General features: G+C 41.8%; 1 protein-coding gene across 1 annotated transcript; it reads left to right on the top strand.

Moving 5' to 3' along the window:
- Nucleotides 1–1196: 1196 nt before the first annotated feature.
- On the top strand, nt 1197–17047 carry LOC311362050 (uncharacterized protein C14orf132; the record flags this gene model as incomplete). Its single annotated transcript, XM_084481851.1, has 2 exons — nt 1197–1223; nt 16808–17047. The coding sequence occupies 2 exons, from the start codon at nt 1197–1199 to the stop codon at nt 17045–17047; spliced, it is 267 nt and encodes an 88-aa protein (XP_084337977.1).
- Between the last annotated feature and the right edge of the window lie 7675 nt (nt 17048–24722).

Raw genomic sequence — 24722 nt, 5'->3', positions numbered from 1 at the left:
GTCATCTTCTACCAACCCTTTATATATTATTTGGAAAATAATAGGTCCTGGTTGGGGCGTGTTCTTAATAGGCTTATTTTCCTTGTATATTTTAGCAAAACAATAGTTTGATTGATTTGCTATTTTTACATTTTTTCCCCCCCAGTAATGGTATTCATAGGCTGTCACGACTAGACTGGCACACGACAAATGCCCCCAAGATTGTGGATTGTAAGGATTAGGTATATAGGGCCAAAGCATGACAGATGAAGGGCCAACAAATCACGCATCCACCTGTGAACATAAACACACACAAATCCATGCACACACACTGACACACTTACTCACGCACACGCATGCACGCATGCACGCACACACACGCACACGCACACGCGCACACACACACACACACACACACACACACACACACACACACACACACACACACACACAGGATGAGGGCACCCTTTTCCTAGTCACTGATTGAACTGTGTACATTCGTATTATATTATATATACTGGCCTCAGCTATACAGGGTCATTTTTATACAAAAGATCACAACTGTGTGTGTGTATGTGTGTGTGTGAGAGAGAGAGAGAGAGAGAGAGAGAGAGAGAGAGAGAGAGAGAGAGAGAGAGAGAGAGGGGGAGAATGTAGGGGTAATGTGTGTGGTAATGTCTAAGTGTTCTTAAGTGTAATTATTTATCGTGTGCAATCTTAATTGATAATTGTGTTAGTAGCGGACCTGCTGTTATCTACTTTATGGCTAATTGTGTTCGAAAGCATAAACAAAGCGACTGATTCGCTTGCGAGAAAGTGTGGGGGTTGTTGGGAGAGAGAGAGAGAGAGAGAGAGAGAGAGAGAGAGAGAGAGAGGGAGAGAGAGAGAGAGAGAGAGAGAGAGAGAAATCGCGCCTCCTCGATACTATGTGATTACGCTGTACCGTATAGCATCCCCTCGGCGGCTTTCTTCTATCGCTATCTCCCGTCGCTGTCGGCTGTGATTTCTTCGCCTGCTTTCGCTGGATCTCGTGGAGCCACGGACACCACTTTCGATATGTCACCGACGTGAAGGCTGTCTAAACCTGAAAAATCCAGTGGAAACACGAAAAGCAAAGCCAAATGCTCTTTTTTGGGGGAGGGGGATTAGGATAAATTGCAACCCGCTGTTACATATTTAATTTTGGGGTATTGTTGTGGCATAAACAAGGTGGCACTATGGATCTGTCATTCATGGCTGCGCAGGTAAGATCAACGTTTTTTCTTTCATCTATTTCACGCCCGAACTTTTAATCTATGGAAGGAAGCGCGTGGGCGTGGCACGTCAACAAGTTATTATTTGTAGGCCTGTTCAGAAATCGGACGATGCATTCAATTGATTTGCTTATTGATTGTGCATGTCGTTAGCATATTATACATCTATAGCATCTGTTGATTATTATTATTTTTTTTTACCATTGCTACTCTTTTTTTCTTTGTTTACCTCCCGTGTATGTATTGTTGATCCCATCTGGCTCTTTTCCTAACTATATAAAGCCTATATTTTTGTCTAATGGCAATATCACCACGTAGCCTACGACATGATATCAGTCTACTATGGCTAGGCCCCAATTGTTTTATTTGGCCCGTGAACGCATTATCATAGAATTAACATTTTAACGACAGCCAGACGATAGGGCTTTAATGACTTTCCCCTTCAAGGACAATCTTTGTTGGATTCCTCTCAAAGTTTTCATTGATTCTATTAAAAAAAATAATGAGATGGCAATTTAGATAGCAACAATCCTACAAAGTGGCATCACTTCTGACTCATACACTGATGCAAAAAAAATGACTGACTCATAATATTCAAAATACAAAAAATATATACAAATACGGCAGTCCATAAATATTGGAAAAAAATATTGTTTTGGCGTCTGGTCCATAAAACTGTACAACTTGTATATAGAAAATTATGTGCTTCCAGTTACCCAAACTCCTAAAGGACTGTTATCCTTCAAAAGCCCTCTGGTAGGCTACTAGTCCCTTTCCTTGTTATTTATTACTTGTTTACTTCAGGGCTAACCTGATTTCAATGGCAATTCCTTTCCAAACTGCTGTGTCTGTCTCATAAGACGAAGGGGCTCTCCATTTGACTCTGAATGACTGCCTAGACTCCAATGTCCCCAGAGTCTGGGCTTATGTCAGTTTAAAGGATGCTCTTTACCTCATCCGTCTTGATGTGGCACAGAGACTCTAGGTCACCAGGAGGCCTGCACCCTGATACAGGGTCTCGTGAATGAGGGATGCCTCCCTAACCACCTGCACTGCTTCATAAACAGTGTATTTGTTTACCCCCCCCCCCCCCCAAGGTCTTAAGATTTAAAGTAGATTTAAAGTCAATAAGTAAAAGGGGATTATGCAAATCAGTAAATATGATTTGCCATTCTCTAGGAATAATGAAAAGAAACTGGTCGAATTCATAGAAAATAAAACAGTTACTGATAATGATATCGTATGATTTTCATGATGTATTCCATCGCCTTCAAATGCTTAGTACCATTTAATATTTGTTTGAGTTTTCTTTTTATTGAAATAGTTTTTCCCCTTTTTTTTCCTAACATTTACATGAAATGCTAAACAGCTATTTGAACAATATGCTCTTTTGTGTTCTCACACATGATTTGCATACAGTGGGGACGCTCTGCTGGTTACAAATGATAAGTGTTCTTCATTAGGTTGAAAGTGGTGCCATCCACGAGCGCAACCAGACACCGCTTTAATAGCTGGCAATCACAACACACCCCTCGAATCCTAGTCGAGAGACGCTCCTTCTGTCCTCATCCAAAAATACCCAGATTCAATTACAAAATTTACACAAAAGCTTTCTCCATACTCAGAATCCTCTGATAATTCATGGATATGAATTGATACGACCCATATCAATTCATAGAGTCAAATACAGATTTATATCTGTATAAATACATTTATACAGATTTATATCTGTATAAATCCAACCTTGATCGTCAGGGATACTATGATGAGAGCAATAATTATTCATATTTCATTATTATTGTATATGCATCAGCAGAAGCAGCATCCCAAAACCTAAGTTTCTTCTTGAAATACTTAAGCCGATGTTTTGGGACATGACTCTGTGCTGAGGTCAACATGTTAAGTGTAATAGACTCTAAGCTAAAGAGAAGCTCTGGGCATGGTGCCAGTCTAAAGCATGCTGTTTAACCGATGTGAGCTGCCACAGAGAGCCACAAAGCCCCCGCAGACCCTGTCTATCCAGTGGCCCACTGGGGCTGCCCTTTCCAGGGGTTGTTTGCTGACAGAACAGTAGCAGAAACCGTGACATTTCTGCCATGACATTTCTGTGACAGAACGTTGACACACACACACACACACACACCCACCCATGCACACAAACCGACACACCCACACCGACACACACATAAAAATAGTGCACAGAGGCCACAACGATCACTTAGTGTTAGTAAAGCAGTTATAAACACTATATGTATCTTAACATATACACATATAGCATATGGGCATCCTTGGTCTACTTGGTAAAGCCTCATCCACAGATGAGGTGCCCTTGAGCAAGGCCCCTGAAACCCCCACTTGCTGCACTGCGGCTGCCCACTGCTCCGGGTGTGTTCACCGGCTCCCGGATGGGTCAAAAACAGAGAAAGAATTTCTCCCAAAAAGGGACACCAAAGGATAACTTAACTTATGTATACATATATTGTAACTGATTCATTTATAAGTAAGTGATTCTCCTTAACCACTTACAACCACTTACTCACAAACATGTGAACTTTGGGTGGCATGTGCTAAATTAATTCTTAAGATATTCTTTAGGCTTCCTGATTAACACACAGCAAATGGGCCCTATGTTATTTTTCCAAGCTTCATTAAACTGACTGGCTGGCTCTACAAAAAAAGATAAATTAACATCCGTAGAGTTGGCAATTTGCTTATCGCGTTTGACCCTAGGTCTCTTTAGGCTTAATGTCTCCACTCACTGAGCCATTCGTGAGAGGTTTCTGTGTCGTATTGTATCCAACAGAGCTGATCACCATGATATGAATCATGAACCAACAACATCCGCCATGCCAAAACTCTTTCATTCTTCCAAACATCCCTCAAAACACACCTTTAAACCCTTGCTTGCTTTTAAATAAAAAAAAATTGTTTATGTTTTGTTTGTTTGTTTTTGTTTTTATTTTGATTCGTATGATTTAGCTGCTATGTGAAGCGTCTTTGAGCATTGGGAAAAGCGCTATATGAATTTGATGTATTATTATTATTATTATTATGATGCCTCATCTTTTCCTCAGTGTGTGGTGTGCACAGCTGGACAGCTAATAGCGCAACCAAAAACATGAATCACATGTTGACTTTTATCGTAACAATAGTATAGAGACACAAATAACAAGTAGTAGTTTTGTGTATCACTCAACAATGTACCTGTGTGTTGTCTTTCATTTAATAGTAGTATAGTATAGTAGTATATAATGGTGGTTTCCCTGTTTTCCATGATCTTCATCCTATAGATAACTATACAAAACAGGACTCAGGTCCCTATGAATGTTTTTTTACAACAATGTTTTTTATTGGAGATTTTAGGCAGTGCAAGGATTCAATACAATAGGGTAATACAATTATAATTTGTCAGTATGGTTCCACTATTTTCTGGTGCTCTAACCCTAGGATTTAAAGCATGACATACTGATGTCATATACAGAATACCAACAGCATACCAACATTTGACAACAGGGAGCACTATGCAATCCCCCATGGAGTAAATCAGATATCTCAACCCATTGTTTTGGTTACATACACTACATACATGTATAGCAGAACCAAAGCAGGTGGAGGCTAGGGTGGTGGTGGGCTCAGCACACTTAAAACACCCACTTTGCAGAGTGGGTGTTTGAGATGGAAGGTCTTAAATTGACCGCCTTTCAGTGTACGTGCGTTTGATTGGACTGTGTTAGCAGTCAGCTGATAGGGGTGCATGACTAGAGAGTCCCGCCAGAACTAGCTACGCCCATTAATGCTATGATGATCACATGAATTGTCAATTGAGTAGAATGGTCATTTCAGCTCTGCTCTTGTGTCCAACACTCTCAGCCATAGCTTTGATAAGAGGTCAGATAAGAGGTCATTAACACTATGCCAGCCTTGCTCAGCTTCTCCTGGATTGAGAGGTGTTACAGCCTTTTTATCACCACACCCCCAGTTTCACACTTAATGATTACAAATAATGGGGAACAATTTTGAAACACATTCAAAACGCTGAATGTGTGTTGGAAGCAAAGCTGATTTCGCCTGAGCATTTTCATTAAATGACAATGCCCCCAGTGACACATTTTCTAGGATACTACACTTTCACACACCATCTCATCAGCATGCCTCATGTCAAAACACACTGCTCGGTACTGGTGTGTGTGTGTGTGTGTGTGTGTGTGTGTGTGTGTGTGTGTGTGTGTGTGTGTGTGTGTGGGCCATGTGGTTTCATTTCAACTAACTATTTCAACAGGACCATTTGTAATCAGGTTGGACAGGAGGAAATCATCTGGCCTATGTTGAGAAAAAAAAGAAGAATGGCGAGGGCAAGCTTACATGAGTAATTCATCCATAACTATGTTGGACATCTCCACTAGGAGATCATGACCCCTGCAGGGTTGAAGTAAATGTCAAGTTGTCAGTGGGTCTTCTTTGAAGCCTGGATGGGGTAGGCTCCGCAGAGAGATGATGGAATACAGCCAACAACATGCCACATTGTAAACTGTCACAACATTGCTTTCTAAGAATAGTGTTAAATTGGCATATTGGTTTCACTGCTTTTTCAAAAGCATCTCCTACCTGCTTGAGCCATTTTAAAAAGGATGCTTATTGTGCGTCCTAGAGCAGCTGATACAGCTTGAAGATAATATTGTGGTTTGTGTGTTGGACACTGATGACTTGTGGAGCAGGTGCCCAACCGCGCTTCACCCAACCAGGGCCCAGAGGCACCGAGGGGGTTGCCATGACAATGTAGATGATGGATGGCAAATACACATGCCATGTTTCATTCCATCACCTTGCACCTGTACCACGACCAGTGTTGGGAACGTTACTTAAAAAAAGTAATGAGTTATAGTTACTCACTACTTGTTCCAAAAAGACAGTGTTAGTTACTTACAGAGTTAGTAACTGAATTACTCTATAATAAAAGTAACTAGTTACCAGGGAAAGTAATTATTTGCTTTACTGTAAAAAAAAAGTAGCTTTGTAGATGCGTGTGTCGTGTGAGATGCTTCATTAAATTAGAGTTGCTTACAACGGATGTCACAAAGTCTTTGCTCCTGGACATAATGTTAAACTTTACATGCACGTTCTTGCCTTTGACCTCAATGAATTTGAAGTAGTGCTTATATCTCCACCTTGAAAATGCCAACTTTTCATCGGATTGCTCCGGACTCGCCATTTCTACTGCTTCAACGAATCTGTTTGGTGTTTGTGTGTGCGTGTGTGCATGTGTGTGTGTGCGTGTGGCACGTGTATCCTGGCTTGTGTGTAAAAACACTGGCTCCGATTGGCTACCATGAAACATGACTCAACCATGCCTCAAACATGCCTTAACCAACATGCCTTAACCAATAATAATCACTCATCTCTTTGTTAAACCACCTGGTCTCCTCACTATCAGTTTGTGTGGAGATTGTGGAGATTTGTGTGTGCGTTTGGATTATGCAGTTTATTCAATCAATTCATAGTAACGCACCACATTTAACTGTCAGTAACGGTAACGGCATTGTAACAACAGAAAAAGTAATTAGTTAGATTACCCCATTACTGAAAAAATAACGGCGTTACCTAACACTGTTATTTTAAACGGCATTATTACTAACACTGACCATGACCACTATGTTTGTATTGTGTTCAGTCGCGTCTTCCCAGCATTTATTTATTTTTTGAAGCCTGAAAACGATGGCCGATTGAATATTGAATCCAAGAGGGGAGGAGGTAGAGTTAATGGACAATTTCAGGAGCATACAAGGTAATCAGGACATTTCCCGACAGGCTGCTTCTCGTCACCATGCATCCTATATTACAGAACCTCTGATGTTTTAAGAGGAGGCTGCTGAATTATGCATTCCTACATAAATAAACTATTCTCAGAGCAATCTCGGGAAAAGTTTCTGCGCTGGAATCAGCTCTAGGGCTGTAGAGCCTTGGAGTCAATCTCGGCACCTCTTCAAGAGAACAACCCCAGCTGAGATTTCAAAGTAGTACAAATTTCTTGGAAAGAGATTACCGATCTGATCTGCCTACTGAATCAAATGTTCATTTAAATCCACATGCAACGGCTGAACCCAATTAGCAATACATTACAGAGTATTAGGAAACATAGGACAGAGGACAAGGAGAATGCATTCTAAACAGACTGTGTGGTGGTGGGTCACGTACTGAAGTGGATTCTTATCAGTGTGTGCCAAAGTAGTTTGATCTTTATCTCTAAAGAGTCTTTATCAGCCTGTTGTCAGCTAGCTGAAGATACAGAGATGTAGTCGCTGCATCTAGAAGGTACAAGTTAATGAAAGTCAAAAGGGGAAAGCCAATGTATTTTGTCTTACCTGACACCTCAAAAGAGACCACTGTGTGTGTGCCCATATATAGGCCTATTTGAGCAGACAAAATAACACACAAAATAACAGCAGCATCAGACAAAGCCTAAAATGCGTTTAATTTGTGTGCGTCATTGTTGTCTTAGAAAATGTGAACCCTTACTGGTCTAATGCCGTTAACTTTATTTATTGATGTATGAGTTTATCTATGAGTTTATTTATGATCTTTCCAGTCATTGGGTTTTTGCAATACACTCATGTCTCAAGAACATTTGATCGCTAAGGTTAAACAATACAGTCCTACAGATAACTAAATCATTTGTGGAGCTCTTAAAAATATGTGAGTCTGATTGATAATGACTTTAGGCATGAACCCTTGGTTGGATATTAGTGAAAAGACGAATATTGAATATTCCACTGATTCAATGCTTTGGATATTGTCTCACTCTTTAAGATCAGAAGTCATAAACAAGCTTTTCTTTGAAGCACATTTCCAAATACTTAATTGGAATAGCTGTTAAAATATATGGTATAAAGGAAAGATAATGTTCAATACGGCACGTTTAGTAAACATAATCAGGTGTTTCGTTCATTCTTTCTTCTTGAGTGTTCTTATATGATTAACTTTTGCCTTCCGTACAAATTATATATTTTGTGTCCTTGAGCTATTTAATGAGCAATAGCTTTGTAGAAATATTGGCAAGAAAGCTAAAAACAATATTAGATTATGAAAAGATGTTTCAGTTTAGTTTTCTCCGATGACAAAACCAAACAGACCTAGCACCACAGCGAGAACACGAATAGTTAAATACTAGCACACAGTAGGCACACACAGAGGGTATGCTAGATTGTGAATTATGTAGCTGACGTGTATTTTCTGAACTCCTTCAAGCTAGGATAATCATTTAATTTAAGATGTATTTTATTTTTATATTCATTGAAATTCTCTTAACAAAAATCTGATATCTGTGGCTTAAGCAGTCTGCAATAAGCCTGTACAATCATTTAATCTGTCCCAAATTAAACAATTGGATGGCCTACCTTTGTCTACCTACCTCCCAGGCTACCTGCAGGCACTTGTGCACTCGTGATGACCTATTGTTAAAGCTAGAAAGCTAGTCATGTGTTATGGCGTGAGAGTGGCTTTGGATGGAGGCCTGAATGGAGTGTTGGGAGTTTTCGGTTGGATACTTTCAAAATCTAGCTTACTCTGGCTGGTTTCTCAAAATTGCCTATCCTAGCTTTTTTTTTTTTTTTTTAACTCTAACTGGGCCAGTATGAATAAACATGAGAAATATTGTGGCTTCCATGGGGAGAGTGCGGGCCATTCATAAATACCTTGGAGCCCTGCTACACATTATAACAAGAGTTCTATAGTGGCTGATGTACTTGTTTAATTGTACAGCAGTGTTGCTGTTGTCCTGGTGGCAAATTAATGCACCACAGAACTGTCAGAAAAAACACGTACCCTACATGTTATGTTGTTACACAGCATGCACTGGGGGAAGATAGCCTTTGCTGTCAAATTGCCACAACAGTGCTGTAATGGTGTGCACGGTATGTTCTGATCTGGGATCTGAAATGTACAATGCTTAAATATCATAGTGTTCTATATAATCTTCCCTATGTAGCGATGTATGAGAAAGCACAGCCATGCACAGCATACATACAAAAGTATTATTCTGGGGCTTGTTTCATGTGGATATAAATATATCATATATATTTTTTCTATCCAATAGCATTTCTTATGCCCAGGCGATCCATCAAAACCTCCTTCTATGAAAAGAATGTTACATAATTAATTTTTATGAATACCATATTCACACTTGTTGAGTGTTTACTAGACCCTTTTATATCAACATACTCTTTAATTAAAGCCATGTTAATATGAAAACAAAACAATACTATCTAATTAATATAATCACAATTTTACATAACGACATGATTTGGCTAGTGCCTCATCACCGTGGTGACCACAGATGCATGTGCACACAACCCATGCATATGTGGAGGCGGGGGGAGAACGAGAAGTGTTGCCATCTGTCTCTCGCCCGGCCTCTTTTCTGTCACAGGTCCCTATGCAGTTCATCCTTGAGACAAACACCATGCCGCCTCAGGCCCCGGGGAGAGTCCTGTCTCTTCAGTAACAACATTTCGTTATGGAGAGCGCCATATGAGAACCATGATGATAAACCTTTTTCCTTTAACACCGGTTAGAGGATCAATCGGTCTCCTAGATGAGCATACGGAGCATTACGGAGGAGAATGACTCATATTGGTCTGCCTCCCCAGCTGTCGTCTGGTCTGAAGCACTATCTTTGCTTTGGCTTAGGCATGGACCCGTCTTAATGATGTCTGCACTAAATAATGAGAATATTGGGCCCCCAATATGTTTTTTCCTTCCCCACTGCAGTAGTCATTGTCCCACAGCCTGTCTACACAGTTTAGTAATTTAATATGGTGATTTATTATGGAGATTAATATGGATCATCGATGTTGGTGGTACATTTGCATTTGCCTTCAAGTTGTACGCACTTCATGTGTTGCACGGTTGGTTATTGCTGAGACCACTGTAACACATCAATAGTGCCATACTGTTGTCTTTAAAGGTTAAAAATATGGAAATAACATGAATAAGTATGGGAAAATAAGATGGGAGTGGTATTTTTAAGAGAGTACGGATTGCAATAAAACAGGAAAGTCATGGAAGGTGATATTTTAAAGCACGTGGTTTGTATGTCAAAATATAGAAAAGATTGGTTTTCTGTTCAACACAGTGTGTGTGTGTGTGTGTGTGTGTGTGTGTGTGTGTGTGTGTGTGTGTGTGTGTGTGTGTGTGTGTGTGTGTTGTGTGGACAGGACCTCTAAGGGAACAGTAGGAGTGTCTTGTGACAGAGCAAGGGTTAGCTGGCGAGACCTTGCCATTAAAAGCTATTGCTGCTGGATCCCATTCCAGTCCTGGGAGATATTGGGGATATCAATTTGAAAGGTTTGACATGATCCAATAGAAGAAAAAAAGGTGAGAGGGGAGAGTTACATAAGAGCTAGGTTTCAAGAGTCAGGAGAGAGAGAGAGAGAGAGAGAGAGAAAGAGAGAGAGAGAGAGAGAGAGAGAGAGAGAGAGAGAGAGAGAGAGAGAGAGAAGACAGTTAATTCCTTCTAGTTACCTTGCCATTTATGAGTCACTTCATTGTAAAGCACTCAGGTGCTGTTAGGTTTGAATTATACAGGCATGGGTGCCAAGCTAGGCAAATTCAATGATGAGGCAATCAGTGTCGCTTGGGATGAAAAATTATAAATAATGAGCGAGAGAGAGAGAGAGTATCTAAAAGGATCTGAAATTTGTATCAGTTGGGCGAGGCCAGCACAAGCATTAGAAAAAGTTGAAGTTGAAACAAACACAAGTTTAAACTAGTTTATACATAATTAAGAAAAATGTGCTATGCTCAATAATTAATGGCAGTCAGTTGTCTTTGAAAGGCATTTTTATTTTATTTATGAAAGCTATGATCACGATCGATTTAGGGGATCGTTTCTAGAAATTTTATTGAAGCCTTGTAATGACTTTCTCCCAGAGGGTTCCTTGCGTTTTACAACAAACACACATTTCTGTGGGAGAGGGGTGAAAAGAGGAAATCCACTTTTCCATTCTAATAAATAGCCCATGAATAGTGAAATGACTATGTCTAATCTTGAGGACTGGTGTTCGTAATCAGCCCCATAATCAGCAGAGTAAGGGAAAAAACATTTTAATCTGCAATTTAATCTATGTGTCGTGCCACTTTTGTGTGTGTGTGTGTGTGTGTGTTTGTTTATATTTGTGTGAAAAAGAGTGCAATATAAAAAAAGTCAATAGCAAAGAGGGATGGAGAATAAGCGGGGAAGAGACTAGGAACAAGAGAGTGAGTAAGGGAGGGAGAACGAGTGGAGGAGAGAGTGGGAATGGAGAGAGAGAGAGAGAGAGAGAGAGAGAGAGAGAGAGAGAGAGAGAGAGAGAGAGAGAGAGAGAGGGGGGGGGAAGAGAACAAGCAGAGGAGAGCATGGGAGTGAACAGCAAGTGAGTGTGAAAGGGAAAAAGTGAGGAGGAGAGATGGAAAAAGAGAGATAGGGAGTGAGAGAGAAAAAGAGAAAAGAGAGAGATTGTTACAAAATGAAATCCTCAGTCATTGTCTCCACCGCCTCCAACTAAGGCCCATCCTCTACCTCCTTCAGGTCCTCCTCCTCCACAATCTTCACCTCCTCCAGGTCATCCATCTTCTCCTCATGCCAACTCCTCATCTGCCTCCTCTTCCTACATCATCCCAACAGCCTCCAGCTACCTCATCCCCCACCATCTCCTCTAAGTCCTCTATCTCCTCCTCATTTGCCAACTCCTCCTCCTCACCCCCACCTCCTCATCCAGCTCACTGTGCCCTGTCTGCCCTGTGGTCTGGCGATGGCTGCTGCGGCTGCTGCTGGTTGGAACTATTATAGTCTCATTACTGGTGAGGTAGTTTATTTTCTTTGTCGGTTGCTCCAGACAGGGGAAGCAAGGCGCCCCAGTCATACTCCTCCAGCTAATGCTGGTCATAAGTTACACAACACATTCAAACCCCAACATATGACTCACTCAGCCATTAACACCAGAGTGAGAGAAATGAGTTTGCAATTCAATGCTAATGGTGCGCTTTTGGCATGCGTGAAGGGTTTCTGGTTCATCTGTGACATTTCTCTGCCAATGGTGCAGCTGCTGTGAGGACTGCATGATGAGACACAACTAAAGACTTATTTATCTCCAACGTGTTTTGCGATTATCATCAAGCCCAGAGCTATTAATGGAAGGAGAGGCGGAAATCACCCGCAGACTGTGACCAAGTCCCGTGACAGGGGTGCTTGTTTGACCAAAAAACGGAAATGATCGGGCAGGATAGAATAATGGCAAGACTCCCAGCCGAAAGGTACTCGGTTTGATCCCCAATGTACGCAGCTGAAACCTGCAGGCATCCTTGAGCGAGGTGCCCTAACTCCTATTGATCTGAAAATCACTGGAAGTGGTTTTGGATAAATTGTCTGCTTAAAACCGCTAAACAGTACAATCAGTATCATCACACATTGCAGTCCATCATTGAAACATGCCAAGTTGAGATGAGGTTCAGAATGAACAGACAGAGCAGGACCATCAGGTCTGTTCAAATCTGGCATTTAAAGATCTCGAACTCCCACTCGTCATGCCACTGTACAACAGCATGTCTTATAGGTATAGGTATAAATGATTGGCACATCAAGTCCTGATTTAAAGAACAGCATCTATTCTATGAACATGTTTGTGAATAATAATAAATACAATAATACAATAGTGATAATACACAGCTTGTCAATAATAATACATACAAACACTACAGGAAAACAGGTATCATGTTGTGAAAAAGGAAAACTTCAATAAAATGACTTGGGTTTCTTGCTATAGAACCTTGTTGGTTATACAATTTACTACCTTAAAAAAAAGTGCTGCTGCTGAAACATCACCTGGGACAAAATTCATTGAGAGCAGAGGGTTAAATCAATGAGAGCAGACCTGTAAATCCAGGTGCCGGGCAGAATGCCACCAGCTCTCACCTGCTTTCTCTTCTGGATTAACCAACCTGTGGAGCAGTCACGGACGTTTTACCACAGATTTACAGCCCGGCCAGGTCGATGAAGCACACGCGCCATGCTCTAAATCCATTGTTCTGAAAAAGTGACCTACATTGTGTGGATGAAGCACAGAGAGGTGTGCAACGACGGATCTATGAGCAATTACAAAAAAGGTAGAGGCAGAAGTAGTAGTTTCTGACTCATTTCTTCTGCTGTAATCTCTATCTTTATTACATTTACTGAATTGTGAACGCATTAGGGTAGGAGAGGATTTGAACTCCTCTTCTCGAATACAAAGTTTTGCTCCTCTTTTTAAGTTAATACAGAAAGTTTTAGCTTACTATAGAGTCACTATCACAGAAATAAGTGAGAAAAAAAGGCTTTTTTTTTGGGTAGCCTAGATAAGTTTGAAAAAAAAAATGTTTTCTTTTCACAGGAAAGTTCCAGGACACAGGAAAGTTCCATGATGCAATGCAACACCAACACAGCAAAAATAATCCTTTCAGCTTCCTCAACCCATGCTAAATGAACATAGAAATCTGTAGTTCATTAGCAAACAGTGACAAGCATGGACGGTTTAAAAAATTAGAAACCAGATTGGATATTTGTAAAATTGCCTTTTTTTTTTGTTAAAATGGATTTCTGGACGTGGACTGTTGCAGCATGAGAAGTAAAATCTCGGTGCAAGGCCATATTTGGGCTTGTTTTCGTGCTGAAACATTTGTTTATGGTTATCACAGGCTCAGGATGATGATGTTTATGCGTTTGGCTCATTGCTTCACGAGGCATTTTTTCAAAGTGCGTTTACTGGCAGAGGAAAATTACAGCCTATGTTTTTTTGGACTTACCGATTATTACAACAGGTCCAACGACCACGCAGGTGGCTGTGGCATGAGATTTCCCCATACTCAAAGCCATTAGCCACTGCATCTCTTAGAAACTTGCAAACACTAAGAGAAACTGAGATGCTGTGTATATGTAATATTCAATACACTAAGCACTGTTCTTTTGTGTTTGTCACAACCCATCCTCGCCTATGACATATTTAGTGACGTGGTTGAGGTGAATTTGTTTCACGCAGTCTTGCAATCTTTTTTTTTATTTATGCTATCAGCCGTTAGCATAAATACATTAGCCAAACCACTCGCCCACGTACCCTCATCTCTGAGCCGCGGGCCCCCCCGGGCTAATGCACGCTAGATGCTATTTTCTGGCTCGCTCTCTCTAAGTGCTCAGGCATCTTGGAATTCCCTTTGCTCAGGGGTTCCATCCCTATTGCCTTCATCCAACGGCTGTGCTGCCTTCCACATCTCAGGGACTTGTTGGCATGGAAAGGTGGATGGATGGGGGGGGGGAGCTGACCTGATAGAACCCTTAAAGCCCTTGTTGATAACTCATACCGACGTATATGGACTGTACACTGTTCACTGCCATCAACTTCCAGGTCATGGAATAAGAGGATGTGCCATTTTGAAATGGATTTGTCACATGCATGTTTCTTTTCCTCTCTTTTTTTTCTGTTCTTATTTTTATGTATTAATTTATTTACTTAGCATGTTGCAACATACATGCCCTTCTTTCGCATCTAGCCTCCCAAAGCCAGCACCGAGATGTATCAATCTCTCTGTATTTATGTATCAATCATTTTCATGTATTTCTTTTCATTAAATGAAATTAAATTTGAGTAAAATCTTTAAAATATATATTTTTAGAAAACATACAAAGAATGAAAGAGAGAGAGAGAGAGAGAGAGAGAGAGAGAGAGAGAGAGAGAGAGAGAGAGAGAGAGAAATAGAGCGTGTGTGAGTCTGTGTGGGAAGCCCAGGTAATTCTGGACATTATGCATGCTTGTTCTGCTTAGATGATGTTCACGTGTAGCCAATAGACGCCGGTGATCTGTCATAATCAGAAGTCAATACTAGGAACCATTCGGTAGACTGTCTGTTTCCGCGTCATCCTCCTGTGCGAGGGAAGGCGAGTGAATGCATGGGGCTTCATGTCTTTCTAAATTAGCCACTGTGCATGAACAAGAGAGGTAGAGGAAGAGAGACAGAGCGAGAGGGAGAGAAAGCAAATTTCCGTGTGAGAGAGGCTGACATCTATCAGAGTTATTTTTAGCTTTGCGTTTTTTTCTCTTTTTTTACCATCCTTCGTGGAGTCTGTTTTTAAATATTTGTATCGTAAGCGGACTCAATGTCATAAACTTTGCAATAGACATGTTCACACACAAACTGGGAGGTACACACACACACACACACACACACACACGTACACACACACACACACACACACACACACACACACACACACAAACACACACAACACCTTCCGTAGATTATGTTCCTCCGCTAGACTTTAATTGTAACAAACCAATAAAAATCGTTATCACTTCAACATGAGATCAGGACATTTTCACATGGTTTTAATCAAGCCATAGTGCCTTTACAAAAACACTCACACCCAGTAAAAATGTGGTAGAGAGAAAAAAGTGAGAGGGGAGAGAGAAAGACCTCCAGAGTATCAGGAGATAGAAAATGGGATAGTAGGGAAGGAGAGAGAGAGAGAGAGAGAGAGAGAGAGAGAGAGAGAGAGAGAGAGAGAGAGAAAAAAAAAGATGAAGCAAAAACCGTGTAGTAACCTTGTAACCTTGTAATGTGCTACAGTTCACTTATTTACTCATTTATTTTAAGATTCAGATTCAGATTTAACTACAGCTCATGCAAGACCCACAGGAGCGACCACTGTACTGCACTGTAATGTGCATCTCTGGCCACCCATGGCTTTAGTACTAGTACTACCACAGTACTACACTCACTAGTAGGGACTGCCTGTACTGGGTCTTTATTCTCAAGTGGTTAATGTTTATTAGTATACATTAAAATAGTTTCTTTAGTGAGCTAGCGTACACAGTCAAAGACATTAGCTGTGGCCTCGATGTATTATTCACCTGATAAGCTCCATAACAAGCTGCATGACACTCCACTGCTGCTATCGTGGGATTCTGTTATTCTGTTATCTTGCTTCATCTCACTGCTGCCTACTCCTCCCAATCTCTCAAACACTCACCATCTCTCTCTCTCTCGCTCTCTCTCTCTCTCTCTCTGTCTGTCTGTCTGTCTCTTCCCTCGCTCTCTCTCTCGCTGTCGTTCTCTCTCTCTCTCTCTCTCTCAATGGTACAGTGGAGGAACATATATTGATCTATTCTATACTATTCCCTTTGTTAGCCCCCCCTCCCCCCCACAATCGCAGCATCTTGATCTTCCTTGACAGTGGTTTGACTCAAAGTTGTGCTCCTTCCATGTTTTAAAATCTATCTTTCTCTCATCTACTCTTTCTCCTCTTATCTCTCCTCTCCTCTTTCTCCTCTTATCTCTCCTCTTTCTCCTCTTATCTCTCTTCTCCTTTCTCCTCTCATCTCCTCTCCTCTTTCTCCTCTTATCTCTCCTCTCCTCTTTCTCCTCTCCTCTCCTCTTTCTCCTCTTATCTCTCTTCTCCTCTTATCCCTCCTCTCCTCTCCTCTTTCTCCTCTCACCTCCTCTCTCCTTTTATCTCACCTCCTCTAACCTCCTCCAACCTCCTTCTCACCTCCTTTCACCTCCTCCCTCCTGCCCAGATCCCCGTCATGACGGGGGCCTTCATGGACTCCTCGCCCAACGACGACTACAGTGGCGAACACTCGCTCTTCAACTCCTCGGCCAGCGTGCACGCCGCCGCCTCGGCCGCTGCCTCCGTGCACGGCCACCCGGACGACCCACAGTCCATGTCCAGCGACGCCATCTGGCTGTGGATCGCCATCATCGCCACCATCGGCAACATCGTCGTGGTCGGGGTCGTCTACGCCTTCACCTTTTAGCGTTGGGCGGGGCTGATGGGCGGGGCCGGTGGGCGTGACTGATGGGCGTGACTTTTAGCTTTGGGCGGGGCTAATGGGCGGGGCTGGTGGGCGTGACTGATGGGCGGGGCTGGTGGGCATGACTGATGGGCAGGGCTGGTGGGCGGGGCTGATGGGCGGGGCCAGTGGGCGTGACTGATGGGCGGGGCTGGTGGGTGGGGCTGATGGGCGGGGCCGGTGGGCATGACTGATGGGCGGGGCTGGTGGGCGGGGCTGACGGGCAGGGCTGAAGACCTTTGATCATTTCAGCGACACTATCAAGAGGAACGCACATGCACTTTCTCTCACTCTTTCTTTTCCCTGTCCTTCTCTTGCTCTCTCTCTCCTGCTATCTAACTGTATATGCACCTTCACCACCAATGACTGTCAGTGTGTGGGTTCAGCCCTCCAGAGCCCAGACGGTGTAAGATGTGCGGTGGTAGTTTTGACAGTGACACAGTTGATACAGCGCACCACATGTGACTGCCGTGCCCCAGGGGAGGATTTGGGGTTTGGATGTGCTGTCAGAATTGGCATTTATTTCATTTTTTTTTACGTTTTGGATCCTCCTGGAATTGGAAGTGTTGGAAGATTTGTGTACATTTAGCTCTTCAGACACCCCAAATCCTTTTCCCACCTCAAAAAAAGTTTTTTCTTCTTTAAACTACGATTTTTTTCTTGTTTATCCCTGCCAGACAACACGATCCACGATGCTGCCAAGTTGAGAAGGAGGAGGAAGAGAGTTGGCGGGTGGATTTGGGAGGGGTTAAGAACTGGAGCCCCCCGCCCCCAGAGACTGTTGCTAGGCAATTTAGGGTAGTGGTACTTAATTATGTGGCTGAACGGAGAAGGTGAATGTTGAACACGTTCAAGGGGAACTTGAATTACCTCATCAGACAATGTGAGAGCTTAAGAAGTGAGGCTGCATCCTATTCTAGGGTTTGTTTGGTTTTCATAATTTGCTGTATTTCATGTATTGATGATATTTCTAGACAAAATGTAAGTCAAAGTCACAACATCAATGGGAACTCGTTAAAATGCATTCTAGGTTTTACAAAATGAAATGTATTTTGCTTCTGACTTAGTCGAATTGAATCTAGTTAATTCAATCAAATATCTTAGCAAAGCACTTGAGACCCTTCCCTATCTAAAGAGTGTGTTGTCTAGAGTAAAAACTCTCAATATATTTATATCGGATGGGTTTTGATTATATAAAGTCGTACTCTAAATCACATTTTACATTACATTTACTGCAGTATGTTCAGTGTATATACAACATATGATAAGATTATATATATAGAGTTCGCTAAATTGGCTAAAATGGATTATTGATTGGGTTGTTTGTTCTGTTTGCACAGATTCAAAAATGGATGCAAATATATAAATGTGAAACGTTACACAGGCGTAAGAATGTGTATCAAGATCCCTTTAAATGTGCCCATGTCGTATTTTCTTTGTTTCCATCTCATCCATATACCATTGTTTCCATGACTATTAATCTTACTCCATATATTGCACATTAACCCACTGCACAGTTAGAAAGCCAGCAGGGATCTGACCTTGTCAGTGTTAATGACTTTGAGGACACACTGGCTGTGGTACCCTTTCTCTCATGGCCAGACTTGCATACAAATTAATGAATTGTCTACTGCCACAAAGTGGCTGGTCTGGCTCAACGACAGCAATACACACGAACAGTGCTGTGCTTGTGACAAGCCCTCACCAGACTGACTTCCACGAATGTTATAGCAGGCACACTTTATATTTTCTATGCCACTTTCATCAATAATTCTTGAAAACCTATTTCAGTTATCCTTCAGTGGAGAGGGCGCACATTTTGGAAAATCCCAAATAAGGAAGTTTGGGTAAATAAACAGAATACAAAACTTTGATAAACTTCATCATGTTTAATTACGCAGTTAATCAGTAGCTTCTTTCAAAATATATCTGTCGTCTCATCTGCCTTTATGTATTACCTTAACTATTGGGATTTAATGGTTGACTGGCCATCTGCGCTAACAGTTAGTATTTACAAGTAACACGTGATCGGTGACCGGCCAGTCAACTGAAAAAATTGCATATCACATGACTCAAAAACATTTGATCTCAGACGCATTTTGGACAAGATGCAGTGATTGTATTCATTCACTGAGACAGTTAATTCTTGTCCTGCATTCAACATAAATCGTCTTTAAATCAACCTTACTCTTTAGATTTGTGTCCACCCGAAAAAATATGTATATAGGCTCCCAGTCACAAAAGTGAAACAAAATGGTTGTGACACTGAGAGTGGTTGCTAACACTCACCCTCCTGTCCTCACAGAAGCCCAATAAGTATGATTGAATGAAAATAATTGTCGGTCATGTTGATCGTTTGTTTTCGTGAATGACTAACATGAGTGCGTCACTTTAAATGTTCCTGTCACAAGGACTTGTGGGACTCCATTATCTCTTTCCCTTTCGTAAAGGATGGCGCAGTGTAACCTATTCTGAAGGAGATAAGAAAGGAAGCATTAAAACACCTTTCCTTTGCAATTTGAGAGTTGAACAGCTCTTATCATGGATGCCTCTTAGATACATCTGGGTCATTTCTCTCAGTTAGGAATCTGAAGCAAAAGCAAGGTTCCTTTTAGCCTCAGACTCGGACCGAAAGCAACAGACATCCACGCAGCAAACCTATGTAAAATTGTAGGTTTGCTTTTTGCTTTATTAACACATTTGTCTTAACAAATTTAACCACTTTAGAAATGAAAAGGAGAAGAAGATCAGATAAAAGAACATACACCTGTGTGAAAATGTCCACACCATGTCAACACTATGCCGCACACAAAATTAAAACCATAAACACTGACTTCAGTGGCCTCACTTTGGACTGTGAAAAATGGAATCTGATATTTGCCACATTCAAACAATAACATGAACAGCCAAACAAAAAATGGGATCTGAGCAATAAATGCTAATTGAGCATAAGGCTTGCAGTGTGAACATAGACTAAACCTACATATCAACATGGTTCCTATAATGTGAAGCAAAGCAAGGTTCTCCTCAAACCAAATCTTTAAAACAGCTCTGTCCGTTGTAGCTGGACCGCAGGGCTGAGCTCGTGAGGGCAGCATTGATTGCTCTCCTTTCACAGATTTCACAAAGATCTTGTTTGTTGCACGAATACAGTAACTATATCAATTAATTTGTCCCATGATGAATTCATCTACGTGTTTCAGGGTGTGCAAAACTCCTTGAATAAATCCCAATCAATAATGAACGAGTAAGTATGAATGAATTATTTGATACCATTGATTAACAGTAGCATTGGCTGGACTTGTCAAACCTGCTTCATTCTCGACCGACTAAAGTAAACCTGGGTAAAGTAAAAAAGTATGTATGGTGTTGTTCTGTTCTGTATTGATTTTGGGCACTCGACTCATTTAATTCTTCTTACTTTGATCTCTGAGGGATGAGGGGGATGCCGTATTAGCTAATTATCAGTTTTAATTGAGTGTTTTGTCAGCACAGACCTCAAGGTCTCATTAGTGGTACAACACTGCTGTCTAGCGGATCAGCCCTCGTGCTACAGGCACCATGTTGGTTAGTGGTGAACCCATGCAACCCATCCCATGGCAGGTTATAGGAGTTCTTTGTTAGTTTTACAGCAAACTCTTCATTCTCAAAGGCACTCGGAAAAGGAATACCCTTTTTTGTATAATTGTGCATTGAGGTGTATCTATGTATGTGTGTGTGTGCTTGTGAGACACGATTGGGTCATTGCATGGCCCACCTTTGGTAGATTCTATCACATTGCTGGTGATGTTGCTTGGAGAAGCTGGTAATGCACGCAGTGAGGAGGGCTTGGGAGAGCAATGGGAAGACCTCACAGGAAACCAGAGAGCAGGTAACGAACCGCAGCATCCCTGCTTAAGCTTAGGCTGTCCTGCAGAGGTATCCCCTGAAGGCCATGACGAAAAGAAGAGCCCTGCTTTTGCCCTCCAACCCCAGTCCCGCAGCCAGCAGAGAAGAGGGGAAAGAATTGAGGCAGGTGGTAACATGGGATGAGTGTCTGAGGTGCAAGCTGTGGGGAGAGCTTCCTTGGGAGAAAGAGCTGAAAAACAAACGTTTTCCTCAAACTATTCACCCTGGTTAGCCGTGAGCATCCTAGTTAGCCAAAGGCTATCCTGTAGCAAGATGCCAGACAAAATCTAGCATTGAGGGTAATCAGAGCTAAAAACATGTTTGTGGATAGAATATGGCTAATGTCATCCTTCCTTTCCTCCATTCCTCTCAATTTGCACTTGTGAAGGCAGATTAAAAAGAAAACAGTGCCACACAATAGAGTTGAGCACTCCAAACCAATGGACCCAAAAATGTATCTGTCGAGAGAATGCTTCCGAGATAACCTAGGAAAGGTGATTGATTGATCTTTCTGATATAGACGGTGGTTGACGTACGACTCATGTCAAGATCCATAGTCAATCAAGGCTGGTGTGATGGGATACATGCTTGTGAGGAATACACGAGGAGGTCCACCCGATCTGAACGAATGCTCTGGAAGAGAACCAGTTGTATTGAATCCAACTCAACTTTCTGATCTCTGTTGCAATAAATTCTGATGATTTATTTTTTTGTAAGTGGTTGATGTGAAAATATTTAGACAAGAGTATAAATCACATTGAAAATTCACATTTTGTAAGAATCTGTGTAACTAATAAAGTTTAAATATTAACGCACATCTTTTTCTTCTCTAAGCGAATAAATAACGATCAACAACTCCACACTGAAAGTCAACTTTAACATCTGAAAGGAAATGTTTTAATGATGCAAATAAATGAAATAGTATGTCTGGAATCCTTGGCAACCCAAAGCAAAATCAGCTCTCCTCGGGTTTGACTTGTGTTTCGCAGTTTAAAAAAAGCACCTCAGTGCAGTGTATTGTCTCTCCTGAGCTCCTAGCTCCAATCCTGCTGACGTCCAGCCAACCTACAGACATCACCAGTGGAGAGTAGCATCCAGCTGCAGCCCCAGAGCCGGGGCCTGTGGTGTGGCAATGGGGCCTGTGGTGTGGCAGGTCTGATTTTTCGGCTTTTTTCAACGTTTTGTGTCACACTACCTTAGCCAACAGGTAAGATGGATACATGGCTTAGAAAGTGCCATCACTCGTACTGACACGGCCCCCATACTCTCCTTCAACTGGTATAGCCGAACCCCACTGAACCTAGCAACATCTGCTTGTGGAACACAAATACACTATTGATGGGGCGTGGAGATGGGCGTGGCCTGTTGACCCCGGCTGGGCTGGTTTGATGGTGACTGTATATATGTATATATTAGTGTGTTGTGTGCTGTGTATCCATATCCATACAGCTGCTGGCCATGAATAAAATACAGCGGTAACACTTAAACTCATGGGGAGATCAGTCACTCAGTGGAAGAAAAGAGAATTGACGTGTGTGACGATATAGTGGAGCCCTCCTTCCGGTCAAGGTCAAGCCTTTGCCTCCTAGAATGATCCGGAGCTTCGCCAGATGGAACATTCCGCCTTTTTTATTTTATCCTCTTGGTGTTCAGTGTCAGCTGGCTAAAGAGGTGATGGGTATGCTAATATGTGTCACCCATCGCGGATAGATATTGTCACGCTTTGAGCCCCAGAGACACAGGGGGTCGGGGGCATCGCTAGAAGAGCTTCCCTCACGAGAAGGCACTGCTGCGGAACACCACGCAACACGTTTCTCCCATCCGTCATGCATTATGTAAATGTAGCCGGTTTGATAAACATTCATAAACTGCATTTGTGTCGTAAATGCTGTGTGTTTATGTCGTCCGTCTCACACGGTGGATGAGTGAGTGAGTGTGTGGGGGGGTGTTGTCTTGGGTGTATTAATTACACCCAAAACGGCAACAAAAGCCATGGCAGGATAAAAAAAAATGACAACCCCCATGACATCAAACGGCATTATAAATTCACAACCAACAAGGAATATGTCGGTTAAACAAACAAGCAAATAACAATGAAAACAACAGCAAAAAGTAACATTGTGAAAATACTATAAATGTAATCCGCCTCTTCAAGTTGGTGTGTATTCACAGATCCATGTTATAGCCCAGATCGCCTCAGGGCACACCAGGATCTCTGGGGTCGAGTTTCAAAGGCAAGTGTCTCACATCCATATTTTATTAAGATCAGCTGGCATTCAAGCGGCAACAATGCCATCAATCGGTATTGTTCACCTGGCTGCACAGAGGGTATATGGCCATATGACAAGCTCTGGAGTACCATTGGGATACATTAGCTGTGTATCGTGTATCGTTCCCTATTCACTCACTCACTACTCCCTATATAGTGTTTATGATGTTTATGAAGTGAACTATATAGGGAACAAACAAACGAGAAATCTGACTCTACACTACTGAACATTTCTAACGTCATTTGTGTCAGTAAATGCGCCCGCATTGGATTGTGGTATACGGGAGTAACATGTAAGGAACATCGTATGTTCACTCAAATTTTGGGTATTTTATTGTCCACTATAGTGAATGAAATTAACCACTGAGAATTTGAACACCACTACAAAATGGCGAGTGCCCTATATAGTGCACTATATCCATGATAGGGAACGATTTCGAACACAGCTATTGTATAGGGCGGTAATGATGGAAGGCTACAGTTTGTAGATCTTCACAAACAACAACAAGCTAAACCAGCTTAAGAGATACAGCTCATCAACCGGGGAGTGACAGAGCTTCTGAGCTTTTTCCTCACACCCTTTTTTCATATCCTCCATATATATATCCTCCAGAAATGTAGTTGTATAAACGTGATAAAACGCCTTGCTAAGTTCTGTAGCCTAATTGGTTTAAGAGAAGCGTCCTACACAAGAAGGTGTCAGAGCACATCCTGATGTGTGTGCCATCAGTGATCCACTCCTAGCATTCGGAGGATTAATTGAGGATAACAGCCATGGTGCTCAGGGATTATCGGGCATTATTATCTGCTTTGCTTGCTATGGAACGGATAGACAGCAGTCAGCAATATTACATAGCATGAAGGCTTCAGAAAGTGCAGAAAGAATCCTATTATGGCATTGCAAAAGCCTACTTCTTAGATTACAGAAGTGGCCCTTTTTCCCCCTTGCTGTAGCTGTTGCTATGGTAGAGAGCCCTTACATTTCAAAGGCAAACTCTGAAATATATATGCTATATATGCATTGGATGCACTATCGGCCTATCATTTCCTATCACATTTCATTATAGTATATATAGTATATATATATAGGACACTGGTCTGAACCACTGTGGTTCGGCCTGAAACGCATAACTTGAAGCCTGGCAAGAAGGATTCTCGCGTGATCGCTTGTGGTGTCACAAATCCAGCTGCCTCGCAAGGTAAGGGTTGCATAACCTCACAGTGCTCCTCTGGGAGTGTTCAACAGGGGGGAGGTGGTGTATTTTGTATATTGGTGAATCCCAATCCACACTATACACACACAATACACACACACACACACACACACACACACACACACACATACATTACTTAACATGTCATTGTCAATTAGGGACTGGGTGAAAACAGGGTGCTCTTAATCGAGTTTCAAGACTCAAAGGGATTTATTGTCATGGATGCCTATTGCTCTCTATACATCTTACCTTACCTATACCTTTTTCT

This window comes from Micromesistius poutassou, assembly GCF_964030765.1.
Source record: "Micromesistius poutassou genome assembly, chromosome: 17".
Taxonomy (NCBI): domain Eukaryota; kingdom Metazoa; phylum Chordata; class Actinopteri; order Gadiformes; family Gadidae; genus Micromesistius; species Micromesistius poutassou.
Note: the sequence above shows the minus strand (reverse complement) of the source record. Positions and strands in the feature narration are given on the sequence as shown.